The sequence below is a fragment of the Tachypleus tridentatus genome, chromosome 9, assembly GCF_004210375.1.
Source record: "Tachypleus tridentatus isolate NWPU-2018 chromosome 9, ASM421037v1, whole genome shotgun sequence".
Taxonomy (NCBI): domain Eukaryota; kingdom Metazoa; phylum Arthropoda; class Merostomata; order Xiphosura; family Limulidae; genus Tachypleus; species Tachypleus tridentatus.
This window is the reverse complement of record NC_134833.1, coordinates 90,319,670-90,347,574: the sequence shown is the minus strand read 5'-3', so window position 1 is coordinate 90,347,574 and position 27,905 is coordinate 90,319,670. Positions and strand designations below refer to the sequence as shown.

Below are 27,905 nucleotides of genomic sequence, written 5' to 3'. Positions count from 1 at the left end.
GCCGTGAGAAGACGACATAGATACACCTCTATCACCATGCTGAAGAATAGTGAAAAACACAACAAATTGAAAACAAACAAACAAGAAACAGAAAGCGTATCGTGTCTACCAAGCATTAAAACTACAAGAGCTAAAAAAGCGGTATCTTGTACTCCCAAGTTCCTTACTCTCCTTAATTAGGAAAAAAAAAAAAGACTATGTAACTTAACCATGAAATTGTTATTTTAACAGATAAGGTGTTTTACTTGTAGATTTTATGAACCCACTTTATTTTTCCATCTTTATCTGCACTAACCCGTTGTAGGAAGCAAAATATATGTATAACTTGTTTTCAGATGTTAAAAGTCAAAGGTACTCGACCTTTCATTCTTAGACATGTAGTAAATGTAGCACACAGTTGTTGCTTTAGCCTTACACAGATGTACAAATGTTGGTCGTACGTTGCACATTTAGGGATGTTCGTATTTGTACTCTGTATTTATAGCAAAGCTACTAAGGCTTTCTGCTGCCGTCCCTAAATTCTGACTACTGACTAGGGGAGAGGTAGCCGTTAGACAGCAACTCGTCACCCACTGCTTTTGTAATAAACCTACAACTTAAAATACGGGGTATCACAGGAATTCGAATCCGGTTTACCAGGTTCGAAACCTAAAGCTTCACCACAGATCCAACTCGTGTCCAGGGATGTTGGTAAATGTGTCTTCAGTGAGACTTAAAAGTATTAATAAATAATTTGCTCCAGTCTTTAAATTTAGGAAAATATTAGACCAATCCAATTAATTACAAGACCGAAGCTTAAAACTTGTATGGTTTTGCTCTTGTTTCATCTTTCATAACAAGATAGTAGACTAGTCCTAAAAACTTGCGAGTGGAAACGAAAGAAAATATGTTGTATTATGTCAAACATACTATATCTGCCATATCGGGAGCCAACTAGAGTTTTCGTCGAATACCAGGGTTCATCAATCGGTGTATTTGTATATCTTTCAAAATTTAATATTATGTTTAATTTTAATTTTGTCTCCGCCATTTTCATTCTTTAAAAAATACACAAAACCTGCATTAATTTACATTACTTAATCTGTTTAGTGTTAATGAATATGTTGTTCTTATTATCATAATTTACCTAAGATTATTACACCAAATTAATAATGTAAGCAACAGTTTTAGCTTAAAAATGTAGACTAGTTGTTCCAGTTTAACTGTGTGAAGCAAGTGTATGAAATAAAAACTTTGGAATCTAGAAATGAACAAAGTAATGACAACAGAGAAAGTTGATGTTATTTATTTAGAACTGGGCAATCATCAAAATCTGACTAGTTTTTGTTTCAAACGAAAAATCTCGTGCAAAACAAAGGATAGATTTAAAATGTTAAATTCTGAAGTCGCGTAATGAGCGAGGCTTAACCGTTTTTATGAAAGTTTAATAAATACATCCAGTCATTAAACGAAGTTATTCAGTGAGCTAGGTACATTACGTTTGATTAGCGAGTTTGTTATAGTGATGGAGGTTGTTAGCCTGTTGACTCTTATGTCAGTTTTGTAGCTATGAAATTTGTGTTTAAAAGGTTTGTTTGTTTTTGAATTTCACGCAAAGCTACTCGAGGGCTGTCTGCGCTAGCCGTCCCTAATTTAGCAGTGTAAGACTAGAGAGAGAAAGTTAATCATCGCCACCCACCGCCAACTGTTGGGCTACTCTTTTACCAACGAATAGTGGGCTTGAACGTAACATTATAACGCCCTTACGGCTGAAAGGGCGAGCATGTTTGGTGCAACTGGTATGCGAACCTGCGACCCTCAGATTACTAGTCGCACGCCTTAACTCACCTGGCTATGCCGGGTCCATGTTTCAAAAATACTAAAAATGCAAGAAGTGACATAACTGTTCCAAAATTAGAAAATGTGTAAAAAGCGTTATTGTTGAGACTTAAGTTCTGAAACTTAAAAGTTCAAGAAATAAAATGCTTTCGGCATTATTATTGGGGCCCGGCATGGCCAGATGTTTAGGGCACTCTACTCGCAATCTTAGTGTCGCGGGTTCGAATCCCCGTCACATGCTCGCCCTTTCAGCTGTTGATAAAAGAGTAGCTCAAGAATTGACAGTGAGTGATGATAAGTAGCTTACTTTCCTCTAGGCTTACACTACTAAATTAGGGACGGCTAGCGCAGATAGCCCTCGTGTAGATTTGCGCGAAATTTAAGTTATGGAAATTAGGGTTTCTTTATCAAGACTGGACATGTTCTTTTTGTCATATAATCCCAAAAAATTCCCCCAGTTTCTGAAGCAGTGACAGCAGTATTATAACAAACTGACCTTCCAGTTTTCATTAAATATCTACTCTGATAAAACCAATACAGTTAAGACTAACGCTTGTCACAGTTTAAGATTCGATAGCTCAGTAATAGTGTATTAATTATTACACCTGTATTTATACAAGCAGTATGTATTAATGCAAAATGTCCAACTGTTTATACTCCGCAGTTGGTGTAAACGGTAAGATTCTATCAGGGTTTTTATATAGTTTTTAAAGTCAGGTGTGTGTGTTTGTGTGTGTATATATTAGTGTGTTATAACCAAAAAAATGCTGAAACAAAAATAAAATAAAAAAATGAAAAACTGCAGTAATTGAAAGAATCCCAGGGCACGAGCTATAATGTGGGATATGAAATGTACCCTAGGTTTTGGATGTGACTGCAAAAGAGGACCCACATTACGGTGACGGCTGTCACTTTGTATATATACACACGAACATACATGATATGCTGCTCAGTCATCAGATTAATGCATATGTTATCCTTACCGCTAGGCGAAACCAGGTAGAAGTAATTGTCGGTCAACTCTTTGTATAAGTGGCACTTCAACACGCGTACTTAAAAGCGGGAATGTCGATATTTGAAAAGGGTCGGGTAATGCGAATAGGCGGAAGTTCTTAGATGACTGTGATGAAGAGAAACTTTGTTATTATTATTTTATCTAAGGTATATGTACTTGGGCTCAATTGATTAAAATAAAATTGTTGAATCACGTTCGAGACGATAAAGTGAATCCTAATGAGTATGATCCAACCGTTATTTGTTTAGTAATTTGTTTGTTTGTTTTTATAATTTTTCGCAAAGCTACACGAGGGCTATGTGCGCTACTCGTCCTTAATTTAGCAGTGTGAGACCAGAGGGAAGAAGCTAGTCATCATCGCCCACCGCCAACTGTTTTTACCAACGAATAGTAGGATTAACTGTTACGTTATAACGCCCTTACGGCTGAAAGGGTGAACATGTTTGGTGTGACGGGTCGTCTAGTAATACTAGTCAGTGTTGTATTGTTCGTCTCGTGGCGACTGCTCTCACGTGCTCTATTATAGTACTTGTTTATTGTTCATGTGGTTTTATGGTCGACTGTTAGAATGAAATGTTGGAAGGTGTGTTCCATTACATCACAAGAAAAGACCTGTGGTGAATTCCCAAAAATTAACTTTAGTGTCGTTAGGTCGAAGTAAATACTAGATTTTATTTCTTACCGGAAGAACATTTCAGATAATAGCAAGTAATCTCCATTAATCAGAATATAAGGAAAATCTGTCTGATTAACCCAGGATATATTTCAGAGATAGGCTTTGAAACTGGTTTAGTTTTAATAAACAAATAATGTTTTCACAAAACCCGGAGGATTTGTACAAACTAGTAATTTAGTATACTTATTGCCTTTTTATTTTCAAGAATCTCTTACTGATATCTTTATAGTATGTAAATGTCTCTTCGTATGATAACCGACTCGTTTTTGTTTCACAGAATGCTACCAATACGAAAAGACTAGGTTGTTGGTTCGCCATTTCTAGTGAATGATGGTAAACTTCATTCAAATGTAAGAATAACATAATAAATAACTGGTGTTAAAATTAAGTAAATAAATAATAATATGTTATTAATACTTATCCTAAAGACTGACTGATAAATGGTTTAAATGTATTTGGTCATAATTACGTTTCACTTAGTCTAGTTCACACCATAACAGTCGTAATTCATAAGAATTTGAGGCCCGGCATGGCCAGGTGGGTTAAGGCGTGCGACTCGTAATTTGAGGGTCGCGGTTTCGCATCCCAGTCGCACCAAACATGCTCTACCTTTCAGCCGTGGGGGCTTTATAATTGACGGTCAATCCCACTATTCGTTGGTAAGAGTACTCCAAGACTAGTGATGACTAGCTACCTTTTCTCTAGTCTTGCACTGCTAAATTAGGGATGGCTAGCGCAGATAGCCCTCGAGTAGCTTTGCGCGAAATTCAAAACAAACAAATCATAATAATTTATTACAAATAGCGCTCACATCGTTACTCTATAATGTAACCCAACCAGTCTGATAAGCCCTTGTGAGTGTTTGTGTAAGAAACTATCAATAGGTTTTAATTATTATCAAATGTATCATGCTGTACATGTTTTCATTAAAACATCCAGTTTTGCCAACCCTTACGTCGTTAGGAATTTCTTAAAATTCATACTAGTTGTTAGGTAGGGTGTACTAATAATACTGGGTAAGTATCAGTTGTGGGTTGGTTAATTTTTATGTGTATCGGTCGTTTCGTATCAATGGTTTTATGTTTGCTTTCCTCCGGTTATATCATGTGTTTGGAGAATAAGTCAAGCAAAAAAATTATATAATCGCAAAAGTTTGCTTTTCGTATAATAAGTGAATCTGCTGTGTGTATTATTAGAAATAATAATAAAAAAGTTATATTACATTTGGTTTCCATTTGTGTTTATTGTCCGCTTTCTTCCTTCTCCAGGGTAGGAGGATGTGATACAGATATTAATAAGAATTAATATATATAATATGGTGATGTAAATTTTATTGAAATATAATGTTTCAGTTTCGTTTCCTGGCGACATTCTTCCTATGTGACATACTTGAGTTTACTAGGGTCAGAAGGTCAAGGTTGCGTGTTTTTTTTTTAAGGGAATATCTTTATATAATGCTTTAGATATTTTAGCCAGAATTTTATTTTTAAGATAAAGATTTAGAACTCTACCTTTAGATGCGTGAGTGTAATATCAAAAATACAATCTGATTGTATGAACGTTTTATAACCAACATAATAATTGGAAAGCTTGTGCATTAGTGGGAGCTAAACTTCTCTAACGTGCAAAGCAAAATTGATTTATTTATCTCTGTAACAACACGCATGCGCTTTATACATTACATTTAGAAACTTTTATTTTCACCAGACGGAGCTGTCCCATAATCTCCAGGCAGTTTCTGAAAAGGCTAAAGGCGTTACAGAGTTTATCCAGAAGCTGAAATGCATGGCTGAGAAAGTCCCAGTGAGTGACGTCACCTTTTGTTAATACGAATACCATTTATCAGTATTAAGTTAATTTTGTCACGTATATTGGCAGGAAGTGTAGTATAACTAGGTGTTTACAGACCAGCATTAAAGTAATGTAATTGTTCCGTTAGCTGATGGCTGTTTGTGAAATGTTTTTGTAGATCGGTGTCTTGTATCGTTTATCATGTGGTAGTATGCAATCAATTGTATGTTTCTTTCTTTGAAAGTAATTTTTAAAAAATTCCTAATATTGGAGAGTTAAATTCTCAGATGGAATGAAATAAAACGTTAAATGCAATGTATACAAAAGATGTTCACAATTTCAAGTGATTGACATGTCATTTTGCCAGGACAACTGTGTACAGTTTGAAGCCACTATCAGTGCCCAGTGTGACCTATTGATTGAGGCTATCCTTGTCAGAAAACAGCAGCTATTGGAGTTCGCGAGGCAGGAACGAGACCATAAGATCAAGACACTCCGGGACCAGATAACTTCCTGTACTTCCAAACTTCAACAGACAACAGGATTTCTTCAGTTCTGTATCGAAGCTCTAAAGGAGACTGACCCCACAGCTTTTCTCCAGGTAAAACATGCCTGACCCTTGCATTTCTTTCCACATAATATTTATGATCCAATGACTCACCAACATAAAACTCGGCTTCACAAGGTTCTGTTATATAAAACTAGTTTCCAATAAACCCTCGGATACGCTACTTTACCACACACTTATTGTACAGTAGTTTATTCTACAGATAAACATTATATTTAATTGTTTTACCCATATTTAACTTTTTGTACAGTTAAAATCTTGAATCTCAGTTGTTGTTAATTATTCTGTTATTTTGGCATTTTTATTCGTAAGAAATTTTTTTTTAAAACTTGTGTCAGATAAATACTGTCTGTAGGGAGTATTTTAATTCAAGACTGTTTTACAGCCCTCGCATGGAAAAGTAATTATAAGCTTTCAGTAATATACATGTATACAGGGTATCCAAAAAGTCTGGAACCATAAGTGATTTGCAGCTCTTTTAAATTTCAGGTACGTAACTGATTATGATGCTGTTCAAGCACGAGAAGGTTTAGTTAATCCTGCTGTTAATCGAAACTTGTTTCGAATTGCAAGGACAGCACGTGGACTACTATTTGTAAAATTTGTTGAAGTGCCTATAGTTCCAGACTTTTCAGACATCCTGTGTAAAGAAAGGTTTTACAGCTTTAAATAAAACTGATGTTTGTGTTTTACACATCGAGCTATCTGAACTTTGTTCTTCGTGGTACATCCAACCCCGAGTTTTGTGTTGTAAGTTTATAAACTTTCCTCTGGTAAGAAAAGTAGCAACTATAAATTTTACTGGTTTAAACTTGGCTTAGAATTCGAAGATTTAGTCGTCAATGAATGGATTTTTCACTCTGAACTAGCGCTAACAAGGTGTAGCACGGGGCCGTTCCTCTAAGCAAATACCCTGTAATTTGTTTTAGATTTAACTTCCTAATAAGTATGAATCGTTGGCCTTTTTTAGGAAACCTGGAACCTGGACCGTTTTACTTAATTATCAATAATTTCTGATGGAAAATTAAACTACCTACATTGCACAGAATATACATATATATATATATATATATAGAAAAAAGAATTAATGTAGTAAATAACATAATTAAGTTAATATACCAGTTTAACTGGGAGTATATGCAGTGTGTAAAAACCTAAGTGTTCAATGATCAGAATGCCTTTCATATGGTGGATACCCTCTTTAAATTCTCGTTTTAATTTCTTTTCGTATTTCTTTTTGCTCAAGTTATGAAAACTATTTTGAAAAATTTTATGGTGATTGTATAGTTAACCGTGATTTTTTTTTTATCTTGTGTAGGTTGGAAACTCTTTAACAAACCGGGTGTCGAACTTGGATATGACTTGGCATAAAGAGGTTACCCCAATACCATGGCTTTCGCACCAGTTTGATCTAACTCTTGACTACCAGTCTGTCTTGGAAACTGTCCAGCAGATGACCTTTTCTCAGAGGAAACGTAAGGAGCCTACTTTTTCAGTAGACTGCTCACTAAATTTTATAACAGGTTCTTAATTATATGATGTTTTAAAATGTCTCTTCACTTACGTGGTTATCATTTTTCTTTTAAATTTATGTCTGTTTCAGTTAAAAGTAATTTTAAAAGCATTTTTAGCTGAATGTAGCTCAGTAAAGTTAGGGCAAATTGGGAGCGAAAAACACAAAATGTTTTCTATCAGTTGAAGGCATTTGTTCCATAAGAAAATTAAGAGATATCGCTAATGTGGCCAATGGTCAGATAGTGGTACAAATATTCGTGTGAAACATTCAGTATTCACAGATGGCTATGGATAAAGTCCGTTTGTGATATCAGGTGTTGTTGTTCTTTCATGACTAAGAAAAATACATCGTAAACTGTTTAGCTGTTGAGAATTAGTATATTCCAATTTTTAAAATCTTTCTTACAAGCCACAAGCCTTTAATGACAACGTGTTATAAATGTTTACTTTTAACAAATTGATGTAAGTGTGTAGTATACAATGTACGACTCGGAGAAATTCCGCGCGCCTTTAAAGCAGATGCAGTTAAAAGGTTAAAATATTAAAAGTAAGTGAACATATTTTGACCAGTGATCATTGAGTTCACGTGCCGTGGACACCAAGGACCTTAGACATAGATTTCATTAGTTCTAGAGCAGGTATTTTACAAAACGTAATCGTGATACGTAGTAACGAACAAGACATCTTACAACACTAGATCAGCCGTGTTTTACAGTGAGGCGCATCTTACAATATTAGATCAGTCGTGTTAGTGATGACGAGGAACCCATTAAGAAAGAGAGTTTGCAGCTGAAGATGACGTAAAAAGGTCGAAACGTTGTTCTGTACTTTATTTCAATTAAAGTTTCAATACCTATACCAACTGTCTTGAGAATACAAATCAGCTGTGTCTTACAGGGACGGGTAAGACACTCGTACAACATTAAATCAGTTACAACCCGTGGCTTTGCCACTTCAGTTAGGAAAAATATACCATAACGATTACCACATACATTGTAGATATATCATAACAATTACCACATACATGGTAAAGACAGACATGTTCCTTCCTTTACAGCTCCTGCTCCGCCCGAGATGATTCCCGAGGAATGTGTGGCAGAGAACAACAGTGTCACAATAGCCTGGCTGTCACAGCCAACCAGCTTTGTGGAGGGCTATGTCTTACAGCTCGACGATGGTAACCATGGAGACTTTAGGGTAAGTTGGTTAAGGAACCGGTAAAGAGTTTTTATTGTAACAGATTTCCTATTTCTATGAACAAGTAAATGTAAAGGAATTTTAATCCTATAATCGTATTCGCCCGTTTAGCGTTTAGTGATTGAACGTAATAACCCGTTATAGTAAATAGTAATAATAAAACAAATTACGGTAGCTGAATTAAGAAATGTATCTGTATAGCTTATTTAGCACGTGAATAGCTCAGGAGACGAGCGGGTTACAAGTTTCGTACGATAGTCATCTTGGCCCGGCATGGCCAAGTGGTTAAAGCACTCGACTTGTAATCTGAGAGTCGCGGGTTCGAAAAACCGTCGTATCAAACATGTTCGCCCTTTCAGTCACGGGGGCGTTATTATGTTTCGGTCAATCCCACTATTCATTGGTAAAAGAGTTGCCCAAGAGTTGGCAGTGGGTGGTCTTACAGTGCTAAATTAGGGACGGCTAGTGCAGATAGCCCTCGAGTAGCTTTATGCGAAATTTAAAACAAACAAACAATGTATTAGAAGTCAAACGAGTTACAAAACATTGTGAGCGTACACTACGAAGCTAGAATCGTCAACGGTGTAATGAAACACGGTTGTAAAAAGAAGAGTTTGGAGTCTGCTGTTTAAACTGAAATGGAATCTACATGTCTCGTGTGCACGTTGTTCTAGAACCCTGCTGTGCAAGGAATGGTCTTGGAACCAGTGATTAACGCATTGTACCGTGACGGTATTACATTCAGGCCGTCTGGAAAAGAAGCACCAGACGAAGTTCTAAGAATACGTAAATCGAATAAATATTTCACATATTCATCGAAGTCGCAGCTTTTCCGAAACGTGTGTGTTGTTGTTGGAGGGATATTTGTAAAGATTTTATTTTTCGTGATGTGCTTCAAGCTTTTGTTTCCAGACAACCCTTTAAAAATTATGATTTTTACGCCTACATTAAAATACGCACTTTGTAGTATTTAATCCATTTGTAGGGCTTAGCGTGTTGTGATGGTTACCGTGCCAGACGATATAGATATATGGATTTATGTTGGCATCTTGTTACCGCCAAGAAAGAACGTGCGTTTCCCACTTGTGGGTAGTGTGTGTATTGTAAGGGTGATGATTAAATCCCACAGTTCGGTCGACCAGAAATTCGGTTGGCTGTTGGTGTTGTTGAATAGCTGCCTTTCCATTAAACTAGGAGGTCTAGCGCCGTAAGCTTAGGGCGAATATCTGAAAATAGATTAAAAGTTTTGCATTATAGAGCTCGGTGGAGTTTATTGTGATATCGGAAGGCGTATTCTACCAACCTAATACTCAGTGAAAACTAATTAATAATTATTACTTAATAATATAGATAAGACGATAAAATCATAGCAAAAGTATGGGAAAAAAACTGCGACTTTACGGTAAGTTTATATAGGAACTCCACGTGCTCGACTGTGAAAACGGCTGATAACTGAGAAAAACTTGACCGTGCGTCTAGGTATTTATGGCATTGCGTACTTAATTATTTGTACATTGGGGACCCATTAGTTAACGTGCTGGACTGCGGATCCGAGGATCTGTGGTTTGTGCTCCACACTTTAGGGCCGTGAATGCGTTATGAGAGTAACGGTCAAATCTAAGTACTTCATTACAGTAATCCCCATGTATGCGGCGAGTGATGTTGACTAACTACCTTCCTAGCGCAGATACTCCATAAATATAGCACCTATAAAACTGTTTGTGACAACATCTTCCCTCCAGTAGGGTAGCGTTAATTCTGAGGACCTATAACGCTAAAAACTGTTTTTCGTTACTCAAGTGGTCAGAATACAAGTGGCCCTATTATTAGCTTAAACGTTTGTTTCGTTGTTAAACGTAGTGATTATAAACTAATTTTCATTTTTCAACTCGGTTGTTTTTGTACCATTGACTCCCCCTGACGAGTTCCGAAATGAAAATCAGACACATCATCATATCAGTTAAACTGGTAAGTTGTCAAAGACGTGGTGCGCATTTCGTAATGTAACAACACTTGAACAAATACTTCGAAATGGTATATTGTTAAAATCCACTTTTCATTGTGCATTACGTATGAAGGAAACAAACAGTTAGTTTGCTCTATTTTATGACTACCCTTAGTTCGTAAAATGGAGGATTATTCAGGTGGGGGGAGGATTAGCTGTGATATACCATGTTACAAGAATAAAGCGAGGATTGTTCAGGTGGAGGAGGATTAACTGTGATATACCATGCTACAAGAATAAAGGGAGGATTATTCAGGTGGGGGAGGATTAGCTGTGATATACCATGTTACAAGAATAAAGCGAGGATTGTTCAGGTGGAGGAGGATTAACTGTGATATACCATTCTACAAGAATAAAGGGAGGATTATTCAGGTGGGGGAGGATTATCTGTGATATACCATGCTACAAGAATAAAGCGTTAATTTTTCTTTATTTTTGTATTTTGGTCTTGTTTTTTGGAAGCGCAATTGTTCTAATGTTAAATAAAATAAAACGTTTTTATAGTACCTCAGGTGTTTGTAAAGAATCCCGTTTTGAAAGTTTCAAATGTTGCCCTATCCTAAATCACAACAGCCGTACATTACTTTTCATTTCTGGAATTTTTCTTCTTAGAATCAAACAAACGATAAACTAAATACAATGTCGTATATGATAAATAGCACTGACATATAGACACTGAAAATATTCTTGATTCATAATCGATTCACCGTGGGATCTCATCAACCTTACTCTGGGGTTTGCTTGAGAAATAAAATTTCTCATGTGTATGAACCGGGCATCTTAAATACTAGACATTTCCTATAACGAGGAGAGAAAGGACAAAAGAAACAGTTGTTTAGTGTGTTATTTCACGTTCTTTCGCATTTCCTTCTTCGTGAACGCTTTTATCATTTTGTTGAGCCTTGAACTCCGCACTGATGAAAAGTCATAAGGGTGCCATCAGTGAAACCCATCAATGATGGCTAGGTTGTTTTCATTTTGTCTGACGTTTTGATTGCTAATAGACTGGACTTATTGTAAATGGTTTGATATCCATGGCTTCAACTGTACAGTCTGGAAGAATATTAGCCCCATGTGTTAACTTCGAAAGATACTAAACCTGTTTTAAGACCACTTTTTCTCCACGTTATTCCGTAATTCTTACTTATATTAAAAAAACACTACACAAAAATCGTTTTGCACGATTTTGTCGATTTTCTAAGAAGACAAAATTAACGCAAACAAAAATATTTTTCAAAACTTTTAATTGCAAGTTTGCAATTTTCAAGTGTTATCACTACAGTCTCATGATATTATTCTTATAAGTGTGTTTGGTATATCTATATATATTTATTGTTATTTTGACAATTAACTATTGTATTATCAGTGAAATCCACCAATTTTATCATTTTACACACCACAACACTTGCCGACAAGAACTGACCAATTCAAAAATGAGTTGAAACATTTCATTCTTTGTGCAAAATACATACGAAATATCAGCAAGAATTAGTGAGATTAATTGCAGTGGTAACAGTATATCTGTTTAGTGTATATGGTATTAGGGATTCAATTAGCAATATTATGGACCCATAAAGAGTTGTATAAACATGACTGAGAAAATGAAGTTTATGTATGTCCCCAAACGTACTTCTGGAGTTACATGAGAAATTAGGATGAACCCAAAACTTTTATACGCCACTGGGTCAACTGTAAGTTTGCTGACTTACAGTGCTAAAATCTGGGTTTCGGTTCCATGCTGTGGATGCAGCAGATAGCCCAATGTGGATTTGCTCTAAATCAAACAAATCCATAATTTTCCTCTGTTTATTTCATCATTTCGGTGTTTGACCGAATTTAATTCATCAATATTAGATTTGCTAGAATAATTGTTTTTATACAGGGTGCTTCAAAATCCATGTTAACACTTATATGGGACCCTCGAGGGTGGATTGCAGTTGAAATGCTCTCTGTATAGAATTTATTTTGAACCACCGCTGGTGACTGAAGGACATCCATCCATGCAGCAACCTTTCTTCTTTGGTCTAAATTCAGTTTTGTTGTGCCCCCCGCTAGTACAGCGGTATGTCTTCGGATTTACAACGCAAAATCAGAGGTTCGATTCCCCTCGGTGAGCTTAGCAGATAGCCCGACGTGGCTTTGCTATAAGAAAACACATACAAACACACACAGTTTTGTTGCAATTTCAATCAGCTGCAAGAGGAAAAAATTCTCAGAAGTGTTAACATTTTTTTGACCTTGTATTATTACTAAGCTTTTGTAATTTTTTTTTTATGACAAAACCTTAATTAATTACTAACTAGTTTGACTTTGTTTCATGGGCAAATGTGGATATCAGAAAGCTTTTATTAATATGTGTAAACAAGAGGGAATCCTCAGTGGCCTCGGCACTTGAAATTCTTTTAAGCAGGATGAGAGTTAATTAATCTGAGACCTTTTATCCCCATTTTATTAGTCATATTTTTGTGCGCCAGCAATGCCAAGCGTGGGTGGCCAGGTGATAAAATTGTTTGCTGTTCTAATAAATCGTTTATGATGTCCATAGAAATGACTCATTATACAAGTTACATATGTAGATTTTTAATATAAAATGCATTTCCCAGTTTGACAACATTAAGTGTATTTGTGCTCCATCTTGATAATAATCGTTTCGCCCAGATGGTCAGAGCGATTGTCTCGCAATCTGAGGGTCGCGGTTTCGAATCTCTGTTACACCAAATCTGCACGACCTTTCAGCTGTGGGAGCGTTATAACGTAATGGTCAATCCCACTATCCGTTGGTAAAAGAGTAATCCAACAGTTGGCGGTGGGTGGTGATGATTTCCCTGTAGCCTTTCACTGTTAAGTTAAGGACGGCTAGCTCGTATAGCTTTGCGAGAATTCTAACATATAAACAAACCAAGCATAGAACCCGCGTATATCCGATTCAGTTTTATTACTCACAAGTCTCTCTACCCCCTTCTTTTACTCTTAAATTGTAACTTCCTTCAGGCAGGATTAAAGTAAATTAACCTATGAGACCATGGGCGTGGTCAAATACATAGGTGGAAAAAGTTTAACTTCCTGAGTCCAAAACTGTAATTAGATCTCCAATCGGTCAAGAAATGACGGAGCTATTAGTTAATTGTTTGTGCTTAAAAAATTCAGAGCTATTCTATAATTGTTATGCCATAGCCAAAAATAAATGTATATTTATATATAAATAAATACATATAGCCCTTAGCAACACTTTTCCTTGGATGTTATTATTGAAATCTTGCATCAGTACATTAATTCAAATCGATGTCAAAATCTGAATACTCGGTCAGAAATTATGTCAGTAAAAGTAGCTTTTATACTTGATAAAATGAGCGCAGTTGTTTGGTGTACTTGCACGTGTTCGGTAACAGATAATGAAAACCTCAGGGAAGAACTTCAGACTGCTTAAGAAATTCCTTTAATTCCTTGAAATTTAGAAATTCCTTGAAATAATTCAAGTGAACGTCATCTTCAAAAATTTAATCTACAAATAAGTTTTCTGAAAGATTTTTTTTTAATTTCGCGCAAAGCTAGACGAGGGCTATCTGCGCTAGCCGTCCCTAATTTAGCAGTGTAAGACTAGAGGGAAGGCAGCTAGTCATCACCACCCACCGCCAACTCTTGGGCTACTCTTTTACCAACGAATAGTGGGATTGACCGTCACATTATAACGCCCCCACGGCTGGGAGGGCGAGCATGTTTAGCGTGACGCGGGCGCGAACCCGCGACCCTCGGATTACGAGTCGCACGCCTTACGCGCTAGGCCATGCTGGGCAAATTCCTTTGCAGGAAGTTACGTTTTAGTAACTTTAATATATCCATCTAGTGGATATATTATGAATTAAATGTAGCTGAAAAAGAAAAATATCAATATTGATATTTCTTACGTTTCGTGCTCAGAGAACATGAAGAATGTCGTATTAAATATTTTTTGAAAATATGGTAATAATGTATACATAACTTATTTTATTTAATCCGTATACTGTTGCGTGAAATCTGTTTTCTTGTTGACCTCATTTATGTCTGCTTTATTTGCCAGTATAATAAAGAAATGTTGCCTCTCTCTTCAGGACGTCTACTGTGGCCTGGAAACTGTATGTACAATAGATGGTTTACATTTTAACAGCGTGTACAGAGCCAGAGCGAAAGCTATTAACAGCACAGGAGAGAGTCGTTACAGTGACCCAGTATCTTTACATACAGCTGAAGGTATATACGTTCGATACTATCACTCTAGTGGTTTAAATACGTAGTTTGCTGAGCTGTTTGTCTATTAAGATGTATCGTTTAAAGATGATTTTACAATGTAGTCAATAATGTTGAGTGAGTCAGCGCTATTTCTGTTATTTCTTCACTTAACACTTGCACTTTTGTTTCATTACTGATTCTGAAATAGCTCACACAGAAAATAAAGTTAAGTAACGTTAGCTCTTTCTTTACTTTCGTGGAGACAGGTTATGGGTGTTAACAACTTAAAAGTGGAGAAGAGGCTGGAAGAGGAAGTTAAGCCTTATTAATGTTACCATAAGTTTAACAATGTGGTAAAATTGGTTATGAGTCCTGTTAGTTGTTATGTAGAACATTTCTGGTTACCAGTTTTACCCAAGCTACAGTTTTTGATCGTAATTTCAACTAGACTTCATGTGTATTAAGTTGTAAATTGACCTGTATTGTACTATCTTCTGAAAAAGAAAAGGCAATGTATATATTTCATAATCCATCAATAGAAATTATGTATTTGCTTCTACTGTATATAAATGTAAACTCCTTATGAAGTTTTATTTGGAGATGTTTTTTTCTAATGATGCCAGGAAGTTAAACGTTTTATATACAATAAAATATGATATTGTAACATTAAAAATGTGATGTAGGAAAGGTGTTATTTTCATCAGTAGTTGTTGTTATTTTCTGTATTGATATTTGAAGGAAGTAACGTTCAGTGAAGTTTTACTACATTGTATATTACAAATATGCCAGATGCATTGAGGGTCATTTTTTCCTGTTAATTTTAATTTTTGCAATATGGAGTTCAGCCTAAGATAGTAACCATAATCGACATTTGCCTAGTAACCTGACATTTTAGAAGAATAAATATACACTGGCCACCTGTTGGACTTTAAAAGTTTTTTCCAAAAAACAGTCACTGATTTTTTAAAAATTAAACGACCTGTGTAACATTTTTGTTTTGTGAGTATAATAATTTACAGTTTTTAATAAATTTTTCTGCTGTTTGCAGTTGCCTGGTTTACTTTGGATCCTGTCTCAGCTCATCCAGATATTGTGTTGACCAATGAAAACCAGACAGTTACGTGTGATAGCTATGAACACAGGGTGGCCCTAGGGAATGTTGGGTTTTCTCGAGGCATCCATTACTGGGAGTTTTTCGTGGATAGACTTGGAAACAACACTGATCCTGCATTTGGTATAGCCCGTTTTGATGTGGTGAAAGATTTAATGTTAGGTGAGTTAGTAGTGTACAATTCAGCTAAACATATTCATATTTCATGTGTGTGTTTACTTGTATTTATAGAACCATATTCACCAAGGTGTTGGTTGAAGAACAACTTCTACAGCTTAGCAGTACTGTCAACCAGTAAAGTTGTAGGCATTCTAAAGAACTTAATGTCTTTACTTAATGCACAACTACTTGTTTCATGTAGAATTGAGTGGAACTTGAAATGTAGTTTTCAGGAATATATGTACAAGGTAAATATTACTACAAACTTTGCATTTAGTGTACCTCTTGTGCCATTCACCAAAACTTTTCTACCTATTGATAATCTGTCCACTAATGGGAAAAAAGGTCTTTCTTTTTGGGAGTCTGCAAAGCAGATGTTAAAATAATTAAGAGAAATGTTTCTGAAATAAAATGCATCCTTTCTTGTAGTTTTTCATCTCACTATTTTCTTTAAAGAAAGTTGAGTTTAGCATATTTTAACATGCAGATTTCTTATAAAGTTTCATAATATCTTCAAGCATCAGTACTATGAGTGTTATTTATTATAGAGCAATAATTCTTGGAGACATACCAATGGAATCTTTGGGAACACTTATCCATAATTACCAAAAATGCTCACCATATGGTATCTGTTAAGTCTGTCTATGTAGCAGGTGTTCTGTGATACACAACTGACTTTAGCTCTCCCCACTATTGCCAGAGCAACTTGACTAATTCCAATGTGAACAGCAGTGGGCATCCCTCTGACCAACAATCATGTAGGTCATCAGAGGGAATAAATCTAAGTTGAATACTGAATAGTTTTATTCAGCTGTACATCATGCCATTCCAATAATGCAGGCTTTCATTAAAATTTCACTTATCTGTAACATCAAAACAAGGATGCAGGCCATTATTAAAGCTTCACTCAGCTGTCTATCACATTAAACTAAAGATGTAGGCCACCATTAAAGCCTTGCTCATCTATCTGTTGCACCAAACCAAAAATACTGGCCATTATTAAAATTTCACTCATCTGTCTATCACATTAAATCAAAGATGCAGGACACTTAAAGCTTCATTCATTTGCCTGTCATATCAGTCCATGGGTACAGGCTATTATTAAAGCTTCTCTCATCTTTTGGTCACTTGAAACCAAAAATGCAGGCCACCATTAACAATTTTGCAATGGACTCAGTATGATGTACATAAGGTTATCTATACATTCACACACATTATGTATTTGCACTATAACCTTTGATACAACATGGGTATCTTCACAAAATTTCATAGACTTTTAGTAAAGACTACAGTTTTCTTCTGCACAAAAATTTTTTTGATAAAATATTTTTACTAAAGATTTGTTTCTGAAAATATTGAGACTGTTTTGTTACTTGCTTGAGCACAAGATTATTTCATGCTATGATTAAAAAATGTTTTTCCCTCCAAAAATCTCAAATATTATTTGCTTAATCTCTAAAACTTCCTAAATATATTTCAAGCATTTGTTTTCAGTAAGATTTTATATTTTGTTATTTTCTCTACCCTATCTGTGTGGGGTTTGTCAATTGACTAACCCTGTAACCATTTTAAACAAATTAGGAAATAAATATAAATTATGCTTTTTTCATGCTAGGATGATTACATATTATAATATGAAAATACAAATGCTTAGTCTAAGTAGCTTAAGTCTCATAATGCTATATATTTAGAAATATATTTATTATTTTTTATTATGTTGACCTTCCAGTCATGCCAAGCTAACATTACATAACTTGCATTGACATGGTGTATGTGCACTCGTGTTATATATCCAATAACATAAAATTGACATTTGGTCTTCCCTGTCTTAGCTGTGTTTTAGTGGACTAGTAATTTGTAATATACAGTTACATTTCAATTATTATACATTATAATATACATATATATATTTCCTATAGTCTCATTGGTGCATATATATATATATTATTACTGCTTAGAAAGGAGTTATTAAACTTATTTTTTCTTAAAATACAGAATAATAAATAAAGAAGTAAAGCAAATGATTACCTCTTCTAGCTATAATCTTTGAACTCAGTTGCTGCTAGAAGTAGGTTACTAAACCTTTTAAAATTTTGCATGCAGAGGATATTAAATAAAATATTTTTTTTAGATTTTATATATATACAGTTGAATAACTAAAAAGTCATAAATAACTATACTGATACCATAGAATTCCATTATAATTCATGAAGCTTAGTAACTAAGGTATATTTAGGTTAAAATATATGAAACTTCAAGCAGGCTAAAGACACAATCTACCTCCCTGAAATCTTGGATTGAAAGAATGTGGTAGCTTTTCACAGACTAAAATGAATGAGAAAAACACTAGGGGGACATTTTAAGCTGTTGATTGGTTATTCACATGTCATATATTGAAGTAAGTGTATATAAGGAACCATTTCAAAAAATGGAAAGAGGTGAACAGGGTCATTGTGTTTGATTCAGTTCATAAGTCATATCTCAGCAAAATAAAAACATATAAAGTTCTTATTTTATATTCTAGCTTGTTAGTATTAGAAGTTTGTGTTCTTAATTTGTATAAAACTGTTATAGACTTAGTATTTTGGTATCACAAACATCTACATTTTAAACAATGCTACATTCAGTATACCATGTGACTAACAAAAATCTCTGTTTAGGTGTATTCTTTTAATATTTACTTTTAATTTAAGACATTAACTCGTATATAATATTAAAGTTGGAATCATAATGAACAGTTTGATTCCAAACTTACTGATATAAATTCATAAAATAGTAGTTTAATAAATTTTGAATGCAAGTCAACAGACGTCATGATGTGGCCTTTGACCATCGTGAAAGGATTAAAGTTTCACTCAGATGTTTATCACATCAAACCGAGAATGCAGGCTATTCATTCATCTGTCTAAGAATATAGGCCATCACTGACATAAATGATGACCAGAATGACTAGAAAGCATCTAATGGTGACCACATATTTGTTTCCTATAGTCTCATTGGTACATCTGCTATATTATTGCTCTATGATGTGTTTTTATGTTTGTACCTGATAAGGAGATATTTTATAAGATCTTTGTATAATTGCATTATTAAACAAGTTTAGACTGTTTGTTGTGACCAAAAGCTGTTGACAGCTTGGAAGATGTTCTAAGGAAATAAGTTTGTGAGGAAACTCTTATTTGTGTAGCAAATGTCTCTCAGCTATAAATACTGAAGTACATTATTACATGTCTGTATAAAGATGAGGTGACAGTAAACTAGTTTAAGAATATTTCAATCTATGGCTACATTTCTATGTATTGTTATGTAATATGCATATAAACAAAACTTTTTTTTTGAGTAATAAATGATATGTATGTGTTTTGTGTGCGAGTCCATTTATAAGTGAAAACAGAATTGATTTAGATATAGATTGTTTGATCTCACCTGGTATAATAATTTCTGTCAAGTTAGTCATAGTTGGTGTGTATTTTCAGGGCAAGAGTTTTCATACCTCTAAACTTAAGTTCACAGATACCTAAATTAGTATCAAGAAATATTTCTGTTTGCAGGCAAAGACAACAAGGGGTGGAGTATGTACATTGACCACCAGAGGTCATGGTTTCTTCACTCTGATCACCATCATAACAGAAATGATGGAGGAATAGACAAAGGTTGTGTAGTAGGTGTTCTTCTGGACTTAGATCGGCATTGCCTTAGTTTCTTTGTGAATGATGAACGTCAGGGCTCTATTGCTTTCTCTGGTCTCCATGGTGTTTTCTTTCCTGCAGTCAGTGTCAACAGGAATGTGCAGGTCACTATTCACACAGGTCTAGACCCTCCATCAGAAGAGAAACCATGTCTATAAACTTAATTCTAAGCCTCTGGATGAAGACGTGGACATTATTATACTTATAAAAGGGCAAATGAACGTTAAGTTGGATATGACAAAAATAGAAGACCTTAAGTGTTCCAGAACAAACCTATGGATTAAATTTTAAGTTTTGACTTTTTAACTTTCTACTCTTAGGCTTATAAAGGGAGAAAGCATGAATTAAATTATGTAAATTAGTAGTTTCTGATTAAAAGTTAGTAATGTACAGAAGAAGACTTCCAGGGAAAATTTAGATGTCTTCTCAATCCTGTTTTTCATGAAAAACTTTCATTGTTTACCCAAGAATGTTATTGTTACTTAACTTTCAATCAACAATCTTTATTTTTTCATCAAAATTTTATCTTTCTCATATTGATACCTGTACTCTAATGGCCACTTCTGAGCCCCTTGCAATTAGAAAAGAACCAATGAGATAGCTTCTCCGTCCAGCTTATGACTTTATATCTTGGTTTTCACTTTACTGTAATAACAAGGCATTTATTAAGTATTGTAGTGGCCACTTATAACAATTTTCCTTATTTAAGAGCTTTAAGATTAATTGTTAATTGTTACCAAAATTTGACACTGACTTTAAAATCTTCAGTGAAAACATCTTGAAATATATTTTTAGTGGAATTTTAGGCAGGGTAGACCTAAGTTTGAGAACTTAAATGAACTGCAACTGACTGTTGAATGTAAAGTAAATAACATTGACTGTTGAATATAAAGTAAATAACATTTTGCCTGCTATGCTGTATAGTTGATAATTTACTTACCAATAACTTCTAATGAAAGCAAACTACCTACATAGATCTATATACGAGTCACAATGTCACTTGCTTTTAATTTTATTTTCATTCAACAGGCAGTTGTAGTTCCATTAAAGTTTTCAACCTACCATATTGAAATATTTTACCATGTTCAGATCAAAAAATAAAAAACTTAACTTTAGTTACTTTAGTTTCAGGTAGTTTTGATAAATTCAGAATGACATTTGTAGGGAAAATACCCTTACTACTTTGTTTTCATTATATTTTTTTTATTAATTTCTTTAAAGCTGACTTTTGTTGAGTACAGTTTTGTGACCCTAATTTGGTAGACATTTCTGTTGATATATTTGAGTGCAACATGTGAAGTTCATTTAAGTTTTAGTTTTCCTCCAGCTGGATTCTGGATGGATGAATTGATTGTTTTGTTTTATGTGATATTATTATGATAATGAGTTTTTAATTCTGGCCAAGGTACATGAAGAACATGTGTTAATTGAACTACTAAAGTTTGTATCTTGTTTGAAATATATCAGAGTGATGAAAGCTGTGTATAAAAACATTCACTGTTTCTTGTACAGATTTATATTGTTTTTTTAATACATATTTGCATAAAGTTAATGCAACTTCACTAATTAGGGACATTTCCACAAGTTTATAAATGTCATCATAATTTAACTTAAGGAACTACTGCTTTCTCTTAGGTCATCAAAAACAAAATGTTGTATCAGCTTTTAAAATGGATATTGTGTTAAGTTTATTAGAAACATTAGTTGTGATGTTATATCAGCTTTTTAAATGGCTATTGTGTTAAGTTTATTAGAAACATCAGTACTACTGGTAAAGATGCCAGTTGTTATTACTTGTGTTTCATAAGCTTAGCTAAAATGACTGTTTTTGGAGTTTGATTTCACAAAATGTTTTAATTCAATATTCACTTTCACTAATATTCTTGTAATGTATTCATAGTGTAACTGAAGTTCCACATTGTGTAAGCACATAATCATAATGCAATTAGTTACAGAAAAATTACTATCTGAATCATATTTACTTAGGATAGTATTGATTATAGTGTATTTATTTTTGGACTTTGTAACATTAAATAATTTTTTGTTACAGACGATAATGTTGATAATGTATGTTTTCCTGTAGCAGATACTGTAATGATTAGAATTACTGGCAACATACATGTCACAGTGGATACTGTAGTGATCAGATACTGACAAGGCACATCGTGTTAATTGATACTATAATAATCAGATGCTGACTAGGTACATCGTGCCACAGTAGATACTGTAATCATCAGTTATACTGACAAGGTACATCATATCTCAGTAATCACTATAATAATTAGTTATACTGACAAGGTCCATCATCTCTCAGTAGATACTATAATAACCAGGTACTAATAAAAGTACATGCTGTAGATGCTATAATAACCACGTACTGATAAAGGTACATCATCTATCAGTAGATGCTGTAATAACCACGTACTGATAAAGGTACATCATCTATCAGAAGATGCTGTAATAACCACGTACTGACAAAGGTACATCATCTCTTAGTAGATGCTGTAATAACCATACACTGACAAAGGTACATCGTCTCTCAGTAGATGCTGTAATAACCATACTGACAAGGTACATCATATCTCAGTAGTTGCTGTAATAATCAGGTACTGACAAGGTACATCATATCAGTAGTTGCTGTAATAATCAGGTACTCACAAGGTACATCATATCTCAGTAGTTGCTGTAATAATCAGGTACTGATGAGGTACATCATATCTCAGTAGTTGCTGTAATAATCAGGTACTGACAAGGTACATCATATCTCAGTAGTTGCTGTAATAATCAGGTACTGACAAGGTACATCATATCTCAGTATTTGCTTAATAATCATGTACTGACAAGGTACATCATCTCAGTAGTTACTGTAATGATGAGATAATATTCTGTTTCAGTGAATACTGCTTTGGTCACAAAAGTGATAAATATCTTGTTGGAGAAGTTTCCAACATTTATGAACTGATTGACAGCTGTCTCTGTCAAAATAACCGACAAAAAGTCCTGCCAAAAATAAGCAATATTACTACAAAATAAGAAGTGATAATGGCAGCATGTAATATATCATTTGTATCTGAAATAACCATAATTTGTATTACCTTTAGAGTATTTTTATGTAACAAAATATGCACTGTGTTTTATGGTTTCCCATTGTAGGGTTGTACTTTGTTTTTTATAAGGATTTCATATGTTTTTTTACATCCAGTAATAGTTTCATAAAAGAAACTTCAACTTACAAAATAGAAGCATCAGACTACATTACATCAAAATGTCTATATAGCTGGTTGAAGTGCTAAGATAATTCCACATTTATTATGTAGTATTTAACCATCTGTGATGTTCCCACTGTGTTTAGCTTTCCTGCTTTGCTTGTGTTGGGAAGCACATTGTACCTCTAATTATGTAAGGTAACCAGTGAAATTGTACAATTAAAAACTTAGAAAACAAATTATTAAAATTACACAATATCTTGCAGCATATTTGGTTTTTAACATAAGCTAAGCTACTTGTGACTTTGTTACTATAAATATCATATATAATTATTCTTTTCTACCTATTGTGTTGGCCATTACTATTATATGTAGTTCTATTCCTTAATTAAAATGTCACAAGTGCATTACTTCACAGACCAGCTTGTGAAAACGTACAAAATTAAAGCTTTTACTTATTACTGAAGAGTTACTTCCTCTCATTCTGAATAATTTAGTTCAGGTTTTGTATGTTGCAGCTACTGACCAGCTACGTATTATTGTTGTAGTTGTTTTTCCACACATTCTTTGGCAGTTCTTGCTTTTTCAAGGAAATCATGATGGAAATATCATAATAGAATGACAGAGAAATTCTTTCCCTTCTACATGGGAGGGAGTGGATTGGTTAATTTCTGGCATAGCAGTATTGTGTTTTATATATGTTAGTTTTCTTATAAATATCAACAATGTTTGTTATGTTAAAGAAAAAGAATTAAGCTATTCTTTTTAAGCAATCAAGAGTTGACGTTTCGAATTTTTATTCTGATTAGTAAGTTGTTCAGTCATAAATAATTACGTGTTTTACGATAGTTTTTACTTTCAGTCATTGCCAGATCAACAAATTAGTGGTCACATTGGCAAGATAAAAAAGAATCCAATTTTCGAGCTGACTTCTTACATAATGGCCATTTTGGTCAAGTAATTGATATTTTTATTAGACTTCAGTGTTGACCACTGATGCAACGATATTTCTTGTTTGTGATTTTTAGTTTCGTATTTGTAAGAATGAACAAAGAAAACATTTGTATAACCTTGGAATAAAAATGTATTTGTTTGGATTAATGTGATGTGTACATGTTTTATAAGTAATTCATAATATGCTTACCAACACCGAACTTCATACGTTATTAATGCTTATCCTTCCACCATATGAAACTGAGGAAGTAGTTTCATGGTACTTCCCTTTATGTAATTTGTTTAATGTATTCAAATTTTCGTTAAAACTATTTATGAAGGCTTCAACTCACTAATCGTATAACGTGTTATTTATAATTTCATTTTTAATAACTTTTAATGAAAGCAAACTGCTTACGTAGTTCAAAATGAAAATTAACCTGGTGAATAATGCAGAAAGTTTAATGCACTGGATTAAGTAGGAGTAGATATACATTAAAAAAAAATTATCAGTTTTATCAGACGATATCTCAGTACTTTCTTGCAAGGTTTGGTCAGTTTAAGATTTTTAGATAGGCTTAAATCCATATACAAGATTGACAGCATAAAATAATCCTTATTAGTCTTAATATATATAGCAGCAGAGACACACAAAATATTTGCGGTCAAATTAGCATCTTTATTGCAACAGAGTTTCTTTTAAATACACGATTTTTACAATAATACAAATAAACTAATAATGGCACCAACTGAAATCTCAAAGTTCACTTCTTTTAGGCCTATTATTAGTAAGTCCAAACTATATTTGATAAAGAGATACATTAACTGTAATTTGTATACTTTACTCTTTAACTTTGTTAGGAATAAACTTTTTCGAACTTGCTACTATCAGTAAGTAAACTTATTCTACGACTTAATGTTAGACAATTTTTAAAACATCAATAATCTTTTAAAATTATATTGTTGAAAAAATACCAACTAAAGTATATTTACATCCCCCTTTTGTTTATATCTGTGAAATAAACTGTGCGCGCATTTTCAGGACAGACAAAACTAACTATTAATATAATAAATCTTTAATTTTCGATCAGTCGTAGACAACACGCTTTCAATTAGTCCACGGATTTACAATGCTAAAATCAGGGGTTCAATTACCCTAAGTAAACACAACAAATAACCCGATGTGGCTTTGCTGTAAGAAACCACAAAACACGTTTTCAATTGACGGGAAACCATACTACTTAAATTATGTAATAAATTGCTATGACATCAGAGCGTGACCGAGAAACAAACAGACTGATAGCACAGTGTTTTATAATATTAGATATCCATGGGCGTCAGCAGAAACTTTCCCAGGGAGACAAAGTACTGTGAAATTGTGAAATTAATTTAAAAAATTCATGTACATACGCTGAACAAATGAAGTATTATGTTTCTCATCTTCCAGGTAGGGTCAAGTACTCTCTTTTGACCCTCCTGCGAACTTCCATGTTTATATATATATATATAATTGTGAAAATCGCAAAATACCTATAAAAACTACAAAACACAAAATTTTAAACCGCAACTTTGTGTGTATTTCAGCATGGATTCAACAAACCTTCATGCTAAATTTGATGAATATCCTTCGATAGGAAGCGAGCGAGCTTCCTGGATTCATCAAATTTAGCATGAAGGTTTGTTGAATCCATGCTGAAATACACACAAAGTTGCGGTTTCAAATTTTGTGTTTTGTAGTTTTTATAGGTATTTTGCGATTTTCACAATTATATATGAGGGAAGCAACTTTTCATTAATCATGAATTTACATAACTTCCATCCACGGGGACTGGTACTGTAGCTAATATATAATAAATTAAAAATAATAAATAGTATATATTAAACATCTTAAACAGTATTGTTAAAGAAATACATCAAAAGATTAAAACGAGTAACTTACAACACATTTAAAATGTGAACTGTTTCATGCACTACATCAGATTTCCCGTTTCTTAAAGAATTTGTCATCAATATTATAAACGAAACTTCGTACAATTCTCCCTAACAATGTCTCCTGAGATAAACTACTGTGAGGTATATTAAAGGTTTATTTTCATTTTGTCAAAAGTAAAATTTGAGACATAAGAGGTCTAATGCATTCATTGATTCGCTCTATCTCGTCACCTACGTCACAGGTTGCACTGGAAAATAAATAAGTTATTAAAGAAACTTTATGTAAAGCCATCGTCTCGATTCTGACTAGCTAATTCATTATTTATAATAATATATATATGTGTGCTGTTGTTGTTTTGTTTTTGAAGTCGAATTTTAAATTATTTTGTATTTAGTTTTTACAGTATCTGGTAAGCGAAACAATGTTTCGTGATTTCAGTTATAGTAATATTCTAATATTTGACTTTACCACTGTTTTAATTACTTGTCAGTTCTTTTACAATTAAAGAAATTTTCAATACTCTCTCAAAAACTAACATAATTATAATCTCATATATCTCCAATTGTTTGTAAGTAGGTTTTTTTTTTGGTTTTTTTTGATTTTAATTTGGTTTTTCGTTTATACAAGGCCACAAATGTTTCATCTACAGCACTAGATGGCAGCACTTTAAAACCATCTGTGCCAATTCTTTTGTCAGAAGCCTAAGGAATGTGGATTATTTTATGTTTCGTTTTCTATTAACTGTTCTTAATCAAAATGGCAGCAAAGATGTAATTAGATACTAACATTTATTATACCTTATAAAAATGTAATAGCCTAGGAAGCTTAAATACTTTAGTAATACCAAACTTTTATGTTATTTAATTTATTAAATACAAAAGTTAATAGTGAAGATAATTCGCAAAGAACAACGACTTCCACACGTAAAATAAAAATATTGTATTGTGACAAAATCTTCAGCTTCTAGACTACTAATTTATCACTGAATATTGTAATAAAGCAAGAATTTACAATATACATTTATGAAAACTGCACGAACTACGTTTTGAATACTTCCATTAAAAATGTATTTTGGTTACCTTTTCCTTTATTCTATAATTTTTACACTGACACTTAAGAAAAGGTAACTCGAGCGTACCTTGATAATTAGTTTTATTGTTTACAATCCTGATGGCCCTGGTAAAGTGGATAACAATGCCATCTGAGGTTTGATAATAAAATAATCTTTATTACATCTGCTATTTATATTAAATCTTCTTTATTTTATCTTGTCTTTAGAGTTGTTCCAGTGCAATAAAATAAGACCTATACGAAGAAAAGATGCAAGAAAATTCATAGGCCTTACTAAATGGATTCAGACGATTTAATCTTAATGTTATGGCCCGGCATAGCCAGATGGTTAAGGCACTTGACTGGTAATCTGAGGGTCGAGGGGTCGAGTCCTGCTTACACCAAACATGCTCACCCTTTCAACCATGGTAGCGTTATAATTTGACGGTCAATCCCACTATTCGTTAGTAAAAGAGTAGCCCAAGAGTTGGCGGTGAGTGGTGATGACTAGCTGCCTTCCCTCTTACCTTACACTGCTAAATTAGGGACGGCTAGCGCAGTAGCCCTTGTGTAGCTTTCCAAAAAATTCAAAACAAATTAAGCATGTCAAGCTTCTATTGCTACAGCCGTAGTTATGAAGATTTTTTTGGAGAGCCATTTTTAAATACAGTGATATCCCGTACGGATTAAAACATAAGTTTACATGAATACACCGTCGTTCCCTCGCACAAGAAAGTTGGTGTAACACAGTTTCACGTGAAATACGAAGCTGCAAAGAAAAATGTATATAAACTAAAATTATTAAACAAACCATTTTTCTTGCTTTTTTTCTCGAAGCACAATCTATATTGAATTTGCCAATTGTTACTGGGTCGTATTGATTTCAGGGAATTCTGCTCCTCATCAGTAATCTTGGACAACGACAAATAGAAAGGATAAAGTGTTCTTTATATATGTAGAAACGGCTCGTTTGGATTGAGAAAAATTTTACGTAAAGGAGCGAACAACGTTTCGACCTTCTTCGGTCATCGTC

General features: G+C 33.8%; 1 protein-coding gene across 2 annotated transcripts in view; it reads left to right on the top strand.

Annotated features, from left to right (window-relative positions):
* The window catches only part of LOC143225721 (E3 ubiquitin-protein ligase TRIM9-like), a 63,311-nt gene extending 39,258 nt beyond the window's left edge, over positions 1 to 24,053 (top strand). Inside the window, exons 2-9 of one of the 2 annotated variants that reach the window (XR_013014001.1) lie at positions 5,217 to 5,312; positions 5,668 to 5,901; positions 7,187 to 7,343; positions 8,441 to 8,580; positions 14,674 to 14,812; positions 15,840 to 16,064; positions 19,613 to 22,277; positions 22,322 to 24,053. Coding sequence is in view for 1 of the 2 variants with exons in the window: in XM_076455621.1 (XP_076311736.1) it covers positions 5,217 to 5,312; positions 5,668 to 5,901; positions 7,187 to 7,343; positions 8,441 to 8,580; positions 14,674 to 14,812; positions 15,840 to 16,064; positions 19,613 to 19,908 (1,287 nt within the window). In the remaining variant the exon portion in view is untranslated. Of the gene's footprint in view, positions 1 to 5,216; positions 5,313 to 5,667; positions 5,902 to 7,186; positions 7,344 to 8,440; positions 8,581 to 14,673; positions 14,813 to 15,839; positions 16,065 to 19,612 lie in introns of both variants that reach the window. The other variant, XM_076455621.1, reaches the window with a different exon arrangement.
* Positions 24,054 to 27,905: the final 3,852 nt, after the last annotated feature.